General features: G+C 43.0%; 1 protein-coding gene across 1 annotated transcript in view; it reads right to left on the bottom strand.

The window, feature by feature from the left end:
• Positions 1 to 19,153, bottom strand: part of LOC120053574 (cyclin-dependent kinase-like 5) — an 85,851-nt gene that overhangs the window by 13,752 nt on the left and 52,946 nt on the right. Inside the window, exons 5-6 of the mRNA XM_039000704.1 lie at positions 14,013 to 14,118; positions 8,202 to 8,316 (exon numbers count right to left, since the gene is read on the bottom strand). Of these exons, the coding sequence (XP_038856632.1) occupies positions 8,202 to 8,316; positions 14,013 to 14,118 (221 nt within the window). The remainder of the gene's footprint in view (positions 1 to 8,201; positions 8,317 to 14,012; positions 14,119 to 19,153) is intronic.

Consider the following 19,153-nt stretch of genomic DNA (forward strand, 5'->3'; position numbering starts at 1 on the left):
GGGAACTTCTTCAAGACTGTTGGAAAAGCATTCCAGGTGAAGCTGGTTGAGAGAATGCCAAGAGTTTGCAACGCTGTCATCAAGGCAAAGGTTGGCTGTTTGCGCTGTAACTGAATGGACAGCAGGACTCTAACGAAGGAACAGTCCAAGCTGTACTGTAACAGGACGGACAGGAGGACTCTAATGAAGGAACAGTCCAAGCTGTACTGTAACAGGACGGACAGGAGGACTCTAATGAAGGAACAGTCCAAGCTGTACTGTACTGTAACTGGATGGACAGGAGGACTCTAATGAAGGAACAGTCCAAGCTGTACTGTACTGTAACAGGATGGACAGGAGGACTCTAATGAAGGAACAGTCCAAGCTGTACTGTACTGTAACAGGACGGACAGGAGGACTCTAATGAAGGAACAGTCCAAGCTGTACTGTAACAGGACGGACAGGAGGACTCTAATGAAGGAACAGTCCAAGCTGTACTGTACTGTAACTGGATGGACAGGAGGACTCTAATGAAGGAACAGTCCAAGCTGTACTGTACTGTAACAGGACGGACAGGAGGACTCTAATGAAGGAACAGTCCAAGCTGTACTGTAACAGGACGGACAGGAGGACTCTAATGAAGGAACAGTCCAAGCTGTACTGTAACAGGACGGACAGGAGGACTCTAATGAAGGAACAGTCCAAGCTGTACTGTACTGTAACTGGATGGACAGGAGGACTCTAATGAAGGAACAGTCCAAGCTGTACTGTACTGTAACAGGACGGACAGGAGGACTCTAATGAAGGAACAGTCCAAGCTGTACTGTACTGTAACAGGATGGACAGGAGGACTCTAATGAAGGAACAGTCCAAGCTGTACTGTACTGTAACAGGATGGACAGGAGGACTCTAATGAAGGAACAGTCCAAGCTGTACTGTACTGTAACAGGATGGACAGGAGGACTCTAATGAAGGAACAGTCCAAGCTGTACTGTACTGTAACTGGATGGACAGGAGGACTCTAATGAAGGAACAGTCCAAGCTGTACTGTACTGTAACTGGACGGACAGGAGGACTCTAATGAAGGAACAGTCCAAGCTGTAAGGTACTGTAACAGGACGGACAGGAGGACTCTAATGAAGGAACAGTCCAAGCTGTACTGTACTGTAACAGGATGGACAGGAGGACTCTAATGAAGGAACAGTCCAAGCTGTACTGTACTGTAACAGGATGGACAGGAGGACTCTAATGAAGGAACAGTCCAAGCTGTACTGTACTGTAACAGGATGGACAGGAGGACTCTAATGAAGGAACAGTCCAAGCTGTACTGTACTGTAACTGGATGGACAGGAGGACTCTAATGAAGGAACAGTCCAAGCTGTACTGTACTGTAACAGGACGGACAGGAGGACTCTAATGAAGGAACAGTCCAAGCTGTACTGTACTGTAACAGGATGGACAGGAGGACTCTAATGAAGGAACAGTCCAAGCTGTACTGTACTGTAACAGGACGGACAGGAGGACTCTAATGAAGGAACAGTCCAAGCTGTACTGTACTGTAACAGGACGGACAGGAGGACTCTAATGAAGGAACAGTCCAAGCTGTACTGTACTGTAACTGGATGGACAGGAGGACTCTAATGAAGGAACAGTCCAAGCTGTACTGTACTGTAACTGGATGGACAGGAGGACTCTAATGAAGGAACAGTCCAAGCTGTACTGTACTGTAACAGGACGGACAGGAGGACTCTAATGAAGGAACAGTCCAAGCTGTACTGTACTGTAACAGGATGGACAGGAGGACTCTAATGAAGGAACAGTCCAAGCTGTACTGTACTGTAACAGGATGGACAGGAGGACTCTAATGAAGGAACAGTCCAAGCTGAATTGTACTCTAACTTTTGTGTTACAGCCTGAATTCAAAATGGATTCAATAAAAAAGAATCTCACCCATCTTCACACAATATCCCGTAATGACAAAGTCAAAACATGTTTTTAGACATGTTTTGCTAATTTATTGAGAATGAAATACAGAAATATCTCATTTACATTAGTATTCACACCCCTGAGTAAATACTTTTGGCAGTGATTACAGCTGTGAGTCTTTCTTGGTAAGTCTCTAAGAACCTTCCAAACCTGGATTGTACAACATTCATTAGCCCATTATTCTTTTCAAATTACTTCCAGCAATGTCAAATTCATTGTTGATCATTGCTAGACAACCATTTCCAGGTCTTGCCATAGATATTCAAGTAGATTTAAGTCAAATCTGCAACTCGGCCACTCAGCAACATTCACTGTCTTCTTGGTAAGCAACTCCAGCGTAGATTTAGGTTAGTATTGCGGAGTAACTACAGTGTGGTTGGTCCTTCCTCAGTTTTCTCCTATCACAGCCATAACATTCTGTAACTGTTTTAAAGTCACCATTGGCCTCATGGTGAAATCCATGAACGGTTTCCTTCCTCTCCTTCAGCTGAGTTAGGAAGGACGCCTGTATCTTTGTAGTGACTGGGTGTATTGATACACCATCCAAAGTGTAATTAATAACTTCACAATGCTCAAAGATATATTCAATGTATGCTTTTTTTATTTTTACCCATCTACCAATAGGTGCCCTTCTTTGCAAAGCATTGGAAAACCTCCCTGGTCTTTGTGGTTGAATCTGTGTTTGAAATTCACTGCTCGACTGAGGGACCTTACAGATAGTTGTATGTGGGGTGCAGGGATGTGGTAATCATAAACAAAATCATGTTAAACACTATTATTGCACACAGAGTGAATCCATGCACCATATTATGTGACTTGTTAAACAAATGTACCACTCCTGAATGTATTTAGGCTTGCCATAACAAAGGGGTTGAATACAAGACATTTCAGCTTTTAATTTTGAAAGAATTTGTAAAAAATGTGAAAAACATAAATCCACTTTGACATTATTGGGTATTCTGTGTAGGTCAGTGACAAAATATCAAAATGTCCTCCATTTTAAATTCAGTGTGTAACACAACAACATGTGGATTAAGTCAAGGGGTGTGAATCGTTTCTGAAGGCTCTGTACCCCTTGGGGATAAGCTACTACTGCATTACCCCCATTACACGGGGCGGAAGGAAGATTTAGAAATGTTATAACACATTTCATACAATTCTACTCATTTAGCATTTTTTTTAACACATTTCATACAATTCTACTCATTTTGCCATGAGACAGAAAGAAGATTTAGCAATTTTATGAAATCAAATACAATTTTATTGGTCACATACACATGGTTAGCAGAAGTTAATGTGAGTGTAGCGAAATGCTTGTGCTTCTAGTTCCGACAGTGCAGTAATAACCAACATTATTATCTAACAAGTGATCTAACAACTCCTCAACAACTACCTGATACACACAAATCTAACGGCGTGAATGAGAATATGAACATATAAATATATGGATGAGCGATGGTGAAGTAGATGGTATAAAACACAGTATATACATGTGATATGAGTAATGTAAGATATGTAAACATTATTAAAGTGGCATTATTTAAAGTGGCATTGTTTAAAGTGACTAGTGATCCATGTATTAAAGTGTCCAGTGATTGGGTCTCAATGTAGACGACAGCCTCTGAGTTAGTGATTGCTGTTTAGCAGTCTGATGGTCTTGAGATTAGAAACTGTTTTTCAGTCTCTTTGATGCACCTGTACGGACATTGCCTTCTGGATGATAGCGGGGTGAACAGGCAGTGGCTTGGGTGGTTGTTGTCCTTGATGATCTGTATGGCCTTCCTGTGACATCGGGTGGTGTAGGTGTCAGGAAGGGCAGGTAGTTTGCCCCCGGTGATGCGTTGTGCAGACCTCACCACCCTCTGGAGAGCCTTGCGGTTGTGGGCGGAGCAGTTGCCGTACCAGGCGGTGATACAGCCCGACAGGATGCTCTCGATTGTGCATCTGTAGAAGTTTGTGAGTGTTGTCGGTGACAAGCCAAATTTCTTCAGCCTCCTGAGGTTGAAGAGGCGCTGCTGCGCCTTCTTCACCACACTGTCTGTGTGGGTGGACCAATTCAGTTTGTCTGTGATGTGTGCGCCCAGGAACTTAAAACTTTACACCTTCTCCACTACTGTCCTGTCGATGTGGATGGGGGGGGCTGCTCCCTCTGCTGTTTCCTGAAGTCCACGATCATCTCCTTTGTTTTGTTGACGTTGAGTGAGAGGTTGTTTTCCTGACACAACACTCCGAGGGCCCTCACCTCCTCCCTGTAGGCTGTCTGGTCGTTGTTGGTGATCAGGCCCACTACTGTTGTGTCGTCTGCAAACTTGATGATTGAGTTGGAGGCGTGCGTGGCCACGCAGTCGTGGGTGAACAGGGAGTACAGGAGAGGGCTGAGCACACACCCTTGTGGGGCCCCAGTGTTGTGGGTCAGCAAAGTGGAGATGTTGTTTCCTACCTTCACCACCTGGGGACGGCTCATCAGAAAGTCCGGGACTCAGTTGCACAGGATGGGGTTGACACCTAGGGTCTCCAGCTTGATGATGTTGAATGCTGAGCTGTAGTCAATGAACAGCATTCTTACATAGGTATTGCTTTTGTCCAGATGGGATAGAGCAGTGTGCAGTGTGATTGCGTCGCCTGTGGACCTGTTGGGGCGGTATGCAAACTGAAGTGGGTCTAGGGTGGCAGGTAAGGTGGAGGTGATATGATCCTTGATTAGTCTCTCAAAGCACTTCATGATGACAGAAGTGAGTGCTACGGGGCAGTAGTCATTTAGTTCAGTTGTCTTTGCCTTCTTGGGTACAGGAACAATAGTAGCCATCTTGAAGCATGTGGGGACAGCAGACTGGGATAGGGAGCAATTGAATATGTCCGTAAACACACCAGCCAGCTGGTCTGGTCATGCTCTGAGGATTTTAAATGATTTACTCACATCAGCCACGGAGAAGGAGAGCGAGGGGATGCAGTCTTTGTTAGCGAGCCGCGAAGGTGGCACTGTTTAATCCTCAAAGCAGGCAAAGAAGGTGTTTAGTTTGTCTGGAAGCGGGACGTCGGTGTCCGTGACGTGGCTGTTTTTGTAGACCGTGATTTCCTGTAGACCCTGCCAGATACGTCTCATGTCTGAGCCGTTGAATTGCGACTCCACCTTGTCCCTGTACCGGCATTTCACTTATTTGATTGCTTGCGTAGGGAATAACTACACTGTTTATATTCAGCCATATTTCCAGATCTCTTTCCATGGTTAAATGCGGTGGATTGCGCTTTCAGTTTTGTGCGAATGCCGCCATCCATCCACGGTTTCTGGTTAGGGTAGGTTTTAATAGTCACAGTGGCACAACATCTCCAATGCACTCTTTATAAACACACTCACAGAGTCAGCGTGTAGGTTGATTATGTTCTCTGAGGCTGACCGGAACATATTCCAGTCCACCTGATCAAAACAATCTTGAAGCATGGCTTCCGATTGGTCAGACCAGCGTTGAATGGTTCTCATCACTGGTACATCCTGTTTAAGTTTATGCCTATAAGACGGAACGAGCAAGAAGGAGGGCGGGGCAGGGATTTGTATGCATCTCGGAAGTTAGAGTAGCAGTGGTCGAGAGTATTAGCCCTGCGAGTCGTGCAATCACTATGCTGATAGAATTTAGGTAGCGTTGTTCTCACATTTGCTTTGTTAAAATCCCCAGCCACAATAAATGCAGCCTCAGGATATATGGTTTCCAGTTTATATAGAATCCAGTGAATTTCCTTGAGGGCCATCTTGGTGTTTGCTTGAGGGGGAATGTACACAGCTGTGACTATAACTGACGAGAATTCTCTTGGTAGGTAAAATGGCCGGCATTTGATTGTAAGGAATTCTAGGTCGGGTGAGCAGAAGCACTTCAGTTCCTGTATGTTGTTATGATTACACCATGAGTCGTTAATCAGAAGCATACACCCCCACCCTTCCTCTTCTCAGAGAAGTATCTCTGTCGACGCGATGCATGGAGAAGCCCGGTGCCTGTACCAATACCAACAACATATCCAGAGAAAGCCATGTTTCCGTGAAACAGAGAATGTTACAATCTCTGATGTCTCTCTGGAAGGCAACCCTTGCTCGAAATTCGTCTACCTTGTTGTCAAGAGACTGGACATTGGTGAGTACTATACTCGGGAGCGGTGCGCGATGTGCACGTCTACGGAGCCTGACCAGAAGACCGCTCCGTCTGCCCCTCCTGCGGCGCCGTTGTTTTGGGTCGCCGGCTGGGATCCGATCCATTGTCCTGGGTGGTGGTCCAAACAGAGGATCCGCTTCGGGAAAGTCGTATTCCTGGTCGTAATGTTGGTAAGTTGACGTTGCTCTTATATCCAATAGTTGCTCCCGGATGTATGTAGTAAGACTTAAGATTTCCTGGGGTAACAATGTAAGAAACAATACATAAAAATAAAAAAACGTCATAGTTTCCTAAGAACGCGAAGCAAGGCGACCATCTCCGTCGGCGCCATTTAGCAGGATTACATTCATTTCTATTCATTTTACAACGAGACAGCGAGGAGACGTGGCAATTTTTTTACACAATTCATGCAATTCTACTCATTTTACCATGGGACAGTGAGAAGATGTAGCATTTTATAACTAATTACATACAATTCTACTCATTTTGCCATGGGGCAGAGAGAAGATTTAGCAAATGTATAACACATGTCATAATTTACTAATTTTGCCATGGAGAGGAGAGAAGATTTGGCAATTTTATAAATAATTGCATGCAATTTTACTCATTTTACAATGGAATGGAGAGAATATTTAGCAATTATTTTACTAATTTCAAACAATTCTATTAATTTTACAACAGAGCAGAGAAGATTTAGCAATTTAATAAATCATTTCATGCAATTCTACTAATTTTGCCATCCGGTGAAGAGAAGACTGAAATTTTATAGCAAATTTCATGTGATTCTACTCATTTTGCAATGAGGCAGAGAAAAGATTTAGCAAATGTATAACTCATTTCATACATTCTACTCATTTTGCCATCCGGTGAAGACAAGATTGAGTAAATGTCTCATTTCATGCAATTCTACTCATATTGTCAACGGAAGGAAAGAAGATTTAGCAATTTTATAAATAATTACATTTTTTTGTACTAATTTCATACAATTCTATTCATTTTACATTGGGATGGAGAGAAGATTTAGCTATTTAAAAAAAAAAATATATGTAATTCTACTGTCACGTTCGTCATATGAAGGAGACCAAGGTGCAGCGTGGTATGCGTACATTCTTCTTTTAATTAAAGAAAGAATACTGAACAAACTAACAAAACAAACCATGAAGCTAATATGAATAGTGCAGACAGGCCACTAAACATAGAACAAGAACCCACAAACACCAAAGGGAAATGGCTACCTAAATATGATCCCCAATCAGATACAACGATAAACAGCTGCCTCTGATTGGGAACCATATCAGGCCACCATAAACATACAAATACCTAGACAATACAAAACCCCTAGACAATACAAAACCCCTAGACAATACAAAACCCCTAGACAATACAAAACCCCTAGACAATACAAAACCCCTAGACAATACAAAACCCCTAGACAATACAAAACCCCTAGACAATACAAAAACTAGCGTATCCACCCTAGTCACACCGTGACCTAACCAAAATATAAAGAAAACAGAGATATCTCAGGTCAGGGCGTGACATCTACTCATTTTGTCATGGGGAGAGAGAAGATTTTTGACTTTAACTAATTTCATGCAATTCTACAAATTTTGCCATCCGGTGAAGAGAAGACTTTTAAATTTTATTGAAATTTCATGTGATTCTGCTCATTTTGCCATGTGCCGAGAGAAGATTTAGCAATTTTATAACACATTTCCTGCGATTCTACACTTTTTGCCATAGGGTGGAGAGAAATATTTGCTATTTTTAATATGATATCTGAGTGAGATTGACTAACAAAATCAATTGGGGCCCCGCGGACATTAATTTGAAGTTTAGATAGCTGGCCGCTAGACTAACTTACCAATCTAAAAAATGCTAACTGACTTTCAGTTTAGTGACATTCAGTGACAGACATAACAAGAGAAAAACTGCTGATGCACAACCACATTTCAAAATTGCACCTTGTGTATTCCACTATTCTAACTCGTAACAGTAAGATGAGCCCCCCACCCCCCAACAAAACGTCTGCTAGTTGCCCAACCCTAATATAGGGAAAAGGGTGTGATTTGCAATGAAGCCTCCCCAGTGCCTCACCAGGGGTCAAAGGCCGGCTGGCGTTTGGGATGGTTGGGCAAGGTGCTTCCGTCCACTGCCCCCCCTCCTGTCCCCCTGCTGCCCTGACCTCCGTTATCTGGCCGCGGGGACGGCACTGTGGAGCAACAACATAACAACATAGTAAACACCACAAAACATTAGACACACATAAGGAAAAAAACACTACAGGTTATAGATACATAGTAAAGGACTTCATCGGTCCAAAAAGATGGACCCGTTGCGAAATGGACCCAGGGCTTTCCCACTCGAACCCAATATGCATAAATACATTAAAAAAAATCTAGAGACATGTTCCAAATGGAGCCAAGGATAACAATACCCATTCCGTATAGACCTGGTCGGATCCAGATCCGACCCGAGTGAGGGAAGCAGCAGAAAAGTGATTTTTAAAGCTACTTTATTAACCGGAGCTGATAAAAAGCTAGAGACGGGCGGGAGAGGGTGAGTAGGGGGTTAAGAGCAGGCGGGGAGGGGCCGTACCGTGAGCGAGTGACACAGGGTGCAGGGAGGGAGAGACTGCAACCAACCAACAAACAGACTCGCACTATAGTAGACTAAAAACATATAGATCAAATCAAATCGTATTTGTCACATTTGCCGAATACAACAGGTGTAGACCTTACTGTGAAATGCTGAATACAACAGGTGTAGACCTTACTGTGAAATGCTGAATACAACAAATGTAGACCTTACTGTGAAATGCTGAATACAACAGGTGTAGACCTTACTGTGAAATGCTTACTTAACGAACAATGCAGTTCAAGAAATAGAGTTAACTTTTTAGGGATGGGGGGCAGCATTTTCACTTTTGGATGAATTGCATGCCCAAACTGAACTGCCTCTTACTCTGTCCCAGATGCTAATATATGCATAGTATGGGTCGCCTGCTGGGACACCATGGGTAGATTAACAAGATGTTTATCTTTCATTTGCTGTATTGGACTTGTTAATGTGTGAAAGTTACATATTTCGGAAAAATATTTTTGAATTTCGCGCGCTGCCTTTTCAGAGGAATGTTGTCGGTGAACCCCTGCCCTAGAAAGGTCAAGAAAATATTTACTAAATAAACTAAAGTAAAAAATTAAATAAAAAGTAACAAGAAAATTAAATAAAAATAAATTAACTTCTTACGGCTGAGATGCCGTTAACGGGATCGACTTGACAACAGCCAGTGAAAGTGCAGGGCGCCAAATTCAAAGAACAGAAATCTCAATTAAAATTCCTCAAACATACAAGTATTTTACACCATTTTAAAGATAAACTTGTTGTTAATCCCACCACAGTGTACGATTTCAAAAAGGCTTTACGACGAAAGCACACCATCTGATTATGTTAGGTCAGTACCTAGTCACAGAAAAACACAGCCATTTTTCCAGCCAAAGAGAGGAGTCACAAAAAGCAGAAATATAGATAAAATGAATCACTAACCTTTGATGATCTTCATCAGATGACACTCATAGGACTTCATGTTACACAATACATGTATGTTTTGTTCGATAAAGTTCATATTTATATCCAAAAATCTTAGTTTACATTGGAGCGTTATGTTCAGTAATGTTTTGCCTCCAAAACATCCAGTGATTTTGCAGAGAGCCACATCAATTTACAGAAATACTCATAATAAACATTGATAAAAGATACAAGTATTTTACATGAACTTTAGATAAACTTCTCCTTAATGCAACCGCTGTGTCAGATTTCAAAAAAACTTTACGGAAAAAGCAAACACAAAAAAAAAAAACAGCCATACAGGTACCCGCCATGTTGTGGAGTCAACAGAAGTCAGAAATAGCATTATAAATATTAACTTACCTTTGATGATCATCAGAATGCACTCCCAGGAATCCCAGTTCCACAATAAATGTTTGTTTTGTTCGATAACGTCCATAATTTATGTCCAAATACCTCCTTTTTGTTCGCGCGTTTAGTTCAAAAATCCAGGCCAGGTCAGACGAAAAGTAAAAAAATTCCATTACAGTTCGTAGAAACATGTCAAACGATTTATAGAATCAATCTTTAGGATGTTTTTAACATAAATCTTCAATAATGTTTCAACCGGAGAATTCCTTTGTCTGTAGAAATGCAATGGAACACAGCTAACTCTCACGGGGGCGCGCCTGAGTGAGCTCGTGGCACTCTGCCAGACCCCTGACTCAATCAGCTCTCATTCCCTCATCCTTCACAGTAGAAGCCTGAAACAAGGTTCTAAAGACTGTTGACATCTAGTGGAAGCCTTAGGAAGTACAATATGACCCCATAGACACTGTATATTGGATAGGCAAACCTAAAAACCTCAGATTTCCCACTTCCTGGTTGGGTTTTTTCGCAGGTTTTTGCCCGCCATATGAGTGCTGTTATACTCACAGACATCATTCAAACAGTTTTAGAAACTTCAGAGTGTTTTCTATCCAAATCTACTAATACTATGCATATCTTAGCTTCTGTGACTGGGTAGCAGGTAGTTTACTCTGGGCACCTTATTCATCCAAGCTACTCAATACTGCCCCCAGCCATAAGAAAACATTCCATGACTTTGGGGACTGGAGTCTTTGACAATTTTTTGGGCCTTCCTCTGACACGGCCTAGTATATAGGTCCTGGATGGCAGTAAGCTTGGCCACAGTGATGTACTGGGCCATACGCACTACCCTCTGTGCTGACAACACAACCCACTGTTGTGTCGTCAGCAAACTTAATGATGGTGTTGGAGTCGTTCTTGGCCACGCAGTCGTGGGTGAACAAGGAGTACAGGACGGGACTAAGCACGCACCCCTGACCGGCCCCAGTGTTGAGGATCAGCGTGGCAGATGTGTTGTTACCTACCCTTATCACCTGGGGGAGGCCCGTCATGAAGTCCAGGATCCAGTTGCAGAGGAAGGTGTTTAGTCCCAGGGTCCTTAGCTTATTGATGAGCTTTGTGGGCACTATGGTGTTGAACGCTGAGCTGTAGTCAATGAACAGCATTCTCACATAGGTGTTCCTTTTATCCAGGTGGGAAAGGGCAGTGTGGAGTGCGATTGAGATTGCGTCATCTGTGGATCTGTTGGGGCGGCGGTTTGGAGTGGGTCTAGTGTTTCCGGCATGATGGTGTTGATGTGAGCCATGACCAGCAGGTTACCTTCACTTTCTTGGGTACAGGGACTATGGTGGTCCATTTGAAACATGTAGGTATTACAGACTTGGTCAGGGAGAGGTTGAAAATGCAGTGGTGTAAATTACTTAAGTAAAAATACTTGAAAGTACTACTTAAGTAGTTTTTGTGGGTATCTATACTTTACTATCTATATTTTTCACAACTTTTACTTTTATTTCACTACATTCCAAAAGAAAATAATGTACTTTTTACTCCATACAATTTCCCTGACAACCCAAAGTACTCGTTACATTTTGAATGCTTAGCAGAACAAGAAAATTGAGAAATGCACGCACCTATCAAGAGAACACGTGGTCATCCCTACTGCCAATGTTCTGGTGGACTCACTAAACACAAATGCATCTTTTGTAAATAATGTCTGAGTGTTGGAGTGTGCCCCTGGCTATCTGTAATGATGTCTGAGTGTTGGAGTGTGCCCCTGGCTATCTGTAATGATGTCTGAGTGTTGGAGTGTGACCCTGGCTATCTGTAATGATGTCTGAGTGTTGGAGTGTGCCCCTGGCTATCTGTAAATAATGTCTGAGTGTTGGAGTGTGCCCCTGGCTATCTGTAATGATGTCTGAGTGTTGGAGTGTGCCCCTGGCTATCTGTAAATAATGTCTGAGTGTTGGAGTGTGCCCCTGGCTATCTGTAATGATGTCTGAGTGTTGGAGTGTGCCCCTGGCTATCTGTAATGATGTCTGAGTGTTGGAGTGTGCCCCTGGCTATCTGTAATGATGTCTGAGTGTTGGAGTGTGACCCTGGCTATCTGTAATGATGTCTGAGTGTTGGAGTGTGCCCCTGGCTATCTGTAAATAATGTCTGAGTGTTGGAGTGTGCCCCTGGCTATCTGTAATGATGTCTGAGTGTTGGAGTGTGCCCCTGGCTATCTGTAAATAATGTCTGAGTGTTGGAGTGTGCCCCTGGCTATCTGTAATGATGTCTGAGTGTTGGAGTGTGCCCCTGGCTATCTTTAAATAATGTCTGAGTGTTGGAGTGTGCCCCTGGATATCTGTAAATAATGTCTGAGTGTTGGAGTGTGCCCCTGGCTATCTGTAGTAATGTCTGAGGGTTGGAGTGTGCCCCTGGCTATCTGTAAATAATGTCTGAGTGTTGGAGTGTTCCCCTGGCTATCTGTAAATGATGTCTGAGTGATGGAGTGTGCCCCTGGCTATCTGTAATGATGTCTGAGTGTTGGAGTGTGCCCCTGGCTATCTGTAATGATGTCTGAGTGTTGGAGTGTGCCCCTGGCTATCTGTAAATAATGTCTGAGTGTTGGAGTGTGCCCCTGGCTATCTGTAATGATGTCTGAGTGTTGGAGTGTGACCCTGGCTATCTGTAATGATGTCTGAGTGTTGGAGTGTGCCCCTGGCTATCTGTAATGATGTCTGAGTGTTGGAGTGTGACCCTGGCTATCTGTAAATGATGTCTGAGTGATGGAGTGTGCCCCTGGCTATCTGTAATAATGTCTGAGTGTTGGAGTGTTCCCCTGGCTATCTGTAATGATGTCTGAGTGTTGGAGTGTGCCCCTGGCTATCTGTAAATGATGTCTGAGTGTTGGAGTGTGCCCCTGGCTATCTGTAATGATGTCTGAGTGTTGGAGTGTGCCCCTGGCTATTTGTAAATAATCTCTGAGTGTTGGAGTGTGCCCCTGGCTATCTGTACATTTTAAAAACAAGAAAATGGTGCCGTCTGCTTTGCTTAATATAAGGAATTTTAAATGATTTATACTTTTACTTTTGATACTTAAGTATATTTAAAACCAAATACTTTTAGACTTTTACTCAAGTAGTATTTTACGAGGTGACTAACTTGAGTCATTTTCTATTAAGGTATCTATACTTTTACTCAAGTATGACAATTTGGTACTTTTTCCACCACTGTGAAAATGTCAGTGAAGACACATGCCAGTTGGTCCGTGCATGCTTTGAGTATATGTCCTGGTAATCCGTCTGGCCCTGTGGCTTTGTGAATGTTGACCTGTTTAAAGGTTGTTGCTCACATCAGCTACTGAGAGCGTGATCACACAGTCGTCTGGAATAACTGGTGCTCTCATGTATACTTCAGTGTTGCTGGCCTCAAAGCGAGCATAAACGGCACTTAGCTCATCTGGTAGGCTCGCGTCACTGGGCAGCTCGCGGCTGGGTTTCCCTTCATAGTCCACAATAGTTTGCAAGCCTTGCCACATTTGACGAGCATCAGAGCCGGTGAAGTAGGATACAATCTTAGTCCTGTATTGACGCATTGCCTGTTTGATGGTTCGTCTGGGGGCAAAGTGGGATTTCTTAAAAACGTCCGGATTAGTGTCCCGCTCCTTGAAAGCGGCAGCTCTAGCCTTTAGCTCGGTGCGGATGTTGCCTGTAATCCATGGCTTCTGGTTGGGATATGTACTTACGGTCAATGTGGGGACAACGTAGTTGATGCACTTACTGATGAAGCCGGCAACTGAGGTGGTGTACTCCTCAATAGCATTGGATGAATCCTGGAAAATATTCCAGTTTGTTCTAGCAAAACAGTCCTGTAGCCTAGCATCTGCGTCATCTGACCACTTCCGTATTGAGCGATTCACTGGTACTTCCTGCTTTCTTTTTAAGTCACACGTACTTCTATAGAAGCTGTAGCCCTGTGTATGTGCTAATAGAGATAAGTCACATGTACCTCTATAGAAGCTGCCAACCCTCCTGGGCATGGACTCACTGTAGATGATGCGGTTTTCTTTAGAAGAGACTCCGTCCTCTGGGTGCTGCTCATGGAACATCCCCACCTGGACAGGGTTAGGGACAGAGAAAGGAGGACAGAGTCAGACAGACAGACAGCGTAGGCTTGACAGACTGACTGGAAAAGTATGAAAACCTCTAATTAGTATCATGTTGAAAAAACTATATCTGGTATCATGATGGTAACATTAACCTAGAAACGTGTTGTTAACATTCTCCCAGGTAGACACGTGGTACAGTATCTACTATGATCTTTTATTTATTTTATTTGATTTATCTAGGCAAGTCAGTTAAGAGCACATTTTTAATTACAACGACGGCCTACCCGGGCCAAACCCTAACCAGGACGACGCTGCCCTATGGGACTCCCAATCACGGCCAGTTGTGATACAGCCTGGAATTGAACCAGGGTCTGCAGTGCCTTAGACCGCTGCACTACTTGGGAGCCCCCCCATCTAATTAGAGGTACAGTATCTACCATGCTTTGATAAGTGATACAGTATCTACCATGTTCTAATTAGAAGTACAGTATTGTCATGACTCTCCTGTAAAGATCTGAAGGATCAGGTTACAGTGGGTCCGCTCTATAGTGCCCTCTCTCTCGTAGAGTGGGAGAGGGGTGAAGTTGGCCGTTTTATGACGGTCATAAATACCTTGTAGAAACTCTGCCTTAGGGCTCTGCAGGATTGAGGGGAAAGAAATCTTTGTTACAAGGACATTCCTCCCGCCAAAACGGTAACATCAAAAGGTTTAATAATGAAACAATATTTCTGTAATCCAAACAGTTGGAATGGTCCGTGGGCACCGAAAGAACAATTATTTCAGATCAGTTGTTGTTTTGTGATCTCATTAAGAACGGTATAACCACATAACTGTATCTCAATGTGTATATTTCCCAGTTATCAGACTGTAACGATGTGCGCTGAGAGTCGGGAAACAAGTTCAGGGAGTGAGTGCTTTAATAAATAAACGGAACATATTACAAAACAAGAAACTCGAACAGCACACAGACATGAAACAGAAACAATGACATCTGGGGAAGGAACCAAATAGTGACATATATAGGGACGGTAATCAGGGAAGTGATGGAGTCCAGGTGAGTCTGACGACATGCAGGAGCGCATAGCGATGGTGACAGGTGTGCGCCATTATGAACAGCCTGGTGACCTAGAGGCCGGAGAGGGAGCAAATGTGACACAGATTTACATCTAAATGTTGTGGAACTTATATGATTAAATATGAAACTATTTGCGAGAAGATGAAATGTGATGTTAGCCGACTAAATGGGAATTGTTTTTCATATAAAAGTTTTAACCAGTCAGTGACCACATCCACGTGAGCACAGACATTATGTTGGCGTCATGGAATGCCCCTTTTGCCAGAGTTTATAAAAGGACTTGCTAACAAAATTTACATTAGACCAGAGAACATGAGAAAGTAGTCCACACGCTGAAATGGTTGCCATTTCAATGGAGACCAGTTATGTGAAGCGCCAGCTGAATATGTTACAAATGGTGAAGAAATGTAAATCTCTAGAGACCTGTACATTGCCGGGCTGCTACGGGCGTGTAAAATGGTTCTAGCTCTACAATAGACCAGCGCGACTGACAGCGTGAGCTGAAAGGTACGAAATTGTTAGAAACTCTGAAACTCTCTCGAAGAAAAGAAGACTACACAGGAACATTCAGTCTGCAGTAAACTCGACCGAAGACTAGAAGACAAAGAACAATTTACTCTCACCACTATATATACCTCTATTCTCTATTCAATGTTCTAACGGAACCCGCTGAACATTGGGGGTTAGACCTATGGAGAATACGTTCTCACAGTCACTCCGAAACCTACTACAACTACAAAGGACATGGTCAAATCAAATCAAGTTTATTTTATATAGCCCTTCGTACATCAGCTAATATCTCGAAGTGCTGTACAGAAACCCAGCCTAAAACCCCAAACAGCAAGCAATGCAGGTGTAGAAGCACGGTGGCTAGGAAAATCTCCCTAGAAAGGCCAAAACCTAGGAAGAAACCTAGAGAGGAACCAGGCTATGAGGGGTGGCCAGTCCTCTTCTGGCTGTGCCGGGTGGAGATTATAACAGAACATGGCCAAGATGTTCAAAATGTTCATAAATGACAAGCATGGTCAAATAATAATCAGGAATAAATGTCAGTTGGCTTTTCATAGCCGATCATTAAGAGTTGAAAACAGCAGGTCTGGGACAGGTAGGGGTTCCATAACCGCAGGCAGAACAGTTGAAACTGGAACAGCAGCAAGGCCAGGTGGACTGGGGACAGCAAGGAGTCATCATGCCCGGTAGTCCTGACGTATGGTCCAAGGGCTCAGGTCCTCCGAGAGAGAGAAAGAAAGAGAGAAAGAGAGAATTAGAGAGAGCATACTTAAATTCACACAGGACACTGGATAAGACAGGAGAAGTACTCCAGATATAACCAACTGACCCTAGCCCCCCGACACATAAACTACTGCAGCATAAATACTGGAGGCTGAGACAGGAGGGGTCAGGAGACACTGTGGCCCCATCCGATGATACCCCCGGACAGGGCCAAACAGGCAGGATATAACCCCACCCACTTTGCCAAAGCACAACCCCCACACCACTAGAGGGATAACTTCAACCACCAACTTACCATCCTGAGACAAGGCTGAGAATAGCCCACAAAGATCTCCACCACAGCACAAACCAAGGGGGGGCGCCAACCCAGACAGGAAGATCACGTCAGTAACTCAACCCACTCAAGTGACGCACCCCTCCTAGGGACGGCATGAAAGAGCACCAGAAAGCCAGTGACTCAGCCCCTGTAATAGGGTTAGAGGCAGAGAATCCCAGTGGAGAGAGGGGAACCGGCCAGGCAGAGACAGCAAGGGCGGTTCATTGCTCCAGTGCCTTTCCGTTCATCTTCACACTCCTGGGCCAGACTACACTCAATCATATGACCTGCTGAAGAGATAAGTCTTCAGTAAAGACTTAAAGGTTGAGACCGAGTCTGCGTCTCTCACATGGGTAGGCAGACCATTCCATAAAAATGGAGATCTATAGGAGAAAGCCCTGCCTCCAGCTGTTTGCTTAGAAATTCTAGGGACAATTAGGAGGCCTGCGTCTTGTGACCGTAGCGTACGTGTAGGTATGTACGGCAGGACCAACTCGGAAAGATAGGTAGGAGCAAACCCATGTAACGCTTTATAGGTTAACAGTAAAACCTTGAAATCAGCCCTTGCCTTAACAGGAAGCCAGTGTAGGGAAGCTAGCACTGGAGTAATATGATCAAATTTCTTGGTTCTAGTCAGGATTCTAGCAGCCGTATTTAGCACTAACTGAAGTTTATTTAGTGCTTTATCCGGGTAGCCGGAAAGTAGAGCATTGCAGTAGTCTAACCTAGAAGTAACAAATGCATGGATTAATTTTTCTGCATCATTTTTGGACAGAAAATGTCTGATTTTTGCAATGTTACGTAGATGGAAAAAAGCTGTCCTTGAAACAGTCTTGATATGTTCGTCAAAAGAGAGATCAGGGTCCAGAGTAACGCCGAGGTCCTTCACAGTTTTATTTGAGACGACTTTACAACCATCAAGATTAATTGTCAGATTTAACAGAAGATCTCTTTGTTTCTTGGGACCTAGAACAAGCATCTCTGTTTTGTCTGAGTTTAAAAGTAGAAAGTTTTCAGCCATCCACTTCCTTATGTCTGAAACACAGGCTTCTAGCGAGGGCAATTTTGGGGCTTCACCATGTTTCATTGAAATGTACAGCTATGTGTCATCCGGTGATGACATGGTGACCTCTTGTGGACAAGGCTTTCTGTCGAATTACTCCCCGTAGATGGATCGAGTGTTTCCAAGAGAGAGACAGCAAAGACATACACATGGAAATATGTACATTGCAATTCTTTCGAATGAGCGGAGTTCATGTGCAAAGTATTCACATTTCCATGAGCATAGTTATCAGCTGTCTGTACGACTTTGTCTCTCCCTCTCCCTCTTGAATCTGCCATTTTGTGTAACAAAATCTAATAAGAGGTACAGTATCAACCATGATCTAATTAGAGGTATCTACCATGATCTATTTAGAGGTACAGTATCTACCATGATCTATTTAGAGGTACAGTATCTACCATGATCTAATTAGAGGTATCTACCATGATCTATTTAGAGGTACAGTATCTACCATGATCTAATTAGAGGTATCTACCATGATCTATTTAGAGGTACAGTATCAAACATGATCTAATTAGAGGTATCTACCATGATCTATTTAGAGGTACAGTATCAACCATGATCTAATTAGAGGTACAGTATCAACCATGATCTAATTAGAGTTACAGTATCTACCATGATCTATTTAGAGGTACAGTATCAAACATGATCTAATTAGAGGTATCTACCATGATCTATTTAGAGGTACAGTATCTACCATGATCTATTTAGAGGTACAGTATCAACCATGATCTAATTAGAGGTATCTACCATGATCTATTTAGAGGTATCGACCATGATCTAATTAGAGGTACAGTATCAACCATGATCTAATTAGAGGTATCTACCATGATCTATTTAGAGGTATCGACCATGATCTAATTAGAGGTACAGTATCAACCATGATCTAATTAGAGGTATCTACCATGATCTATTTAGAGGTATCGACCATGATCTAATTAGAGGTACAGTATCTACCATGATCTATTTAGAGGTATCGACCATGATCTAATTAGAGGTATCGACCATGATCTAATTAGAGGTACAGTATCTACCATGATCTATTTAGAGGTATCGACCATGATCTAATTAGAGGTACAGTATCTACCATGATCTATTTAGAGGTACAGTACATACCATGATCTAATTAGAGGTACAGCATCTAGCATTATTGAATTTGAGATATCTACCATGATCTAGTTAAAGCTACATTATGCAATGATCTAATTAGAGGTACAGTATCTACCACAATCTAATTAGAGCTATCAACAATGATCTAATTAGAGGTACAACATCTACCATTATCTAACTAGAGGTAGCTACCATGATCTAATTAGAGTTACAGTATCAACCATGATCTAATTAGAGGTATCT

The sequence above is a fragment of the Salvelinus namaycush genome, chromosome 9 (genome assembly GCF_016432855.1).
Source record: "Salvelinus namaycush isolate Seneca chromosome 9, SaNama_1.0, whole genome shotgun sequence".
NCBI classification, from domain to species: Eukaryota; Metazoa; Chordata; class Actinopteri; order Salmoniformes; family Salmonidae; genus Salvelinus; species Salvelinus namaycush.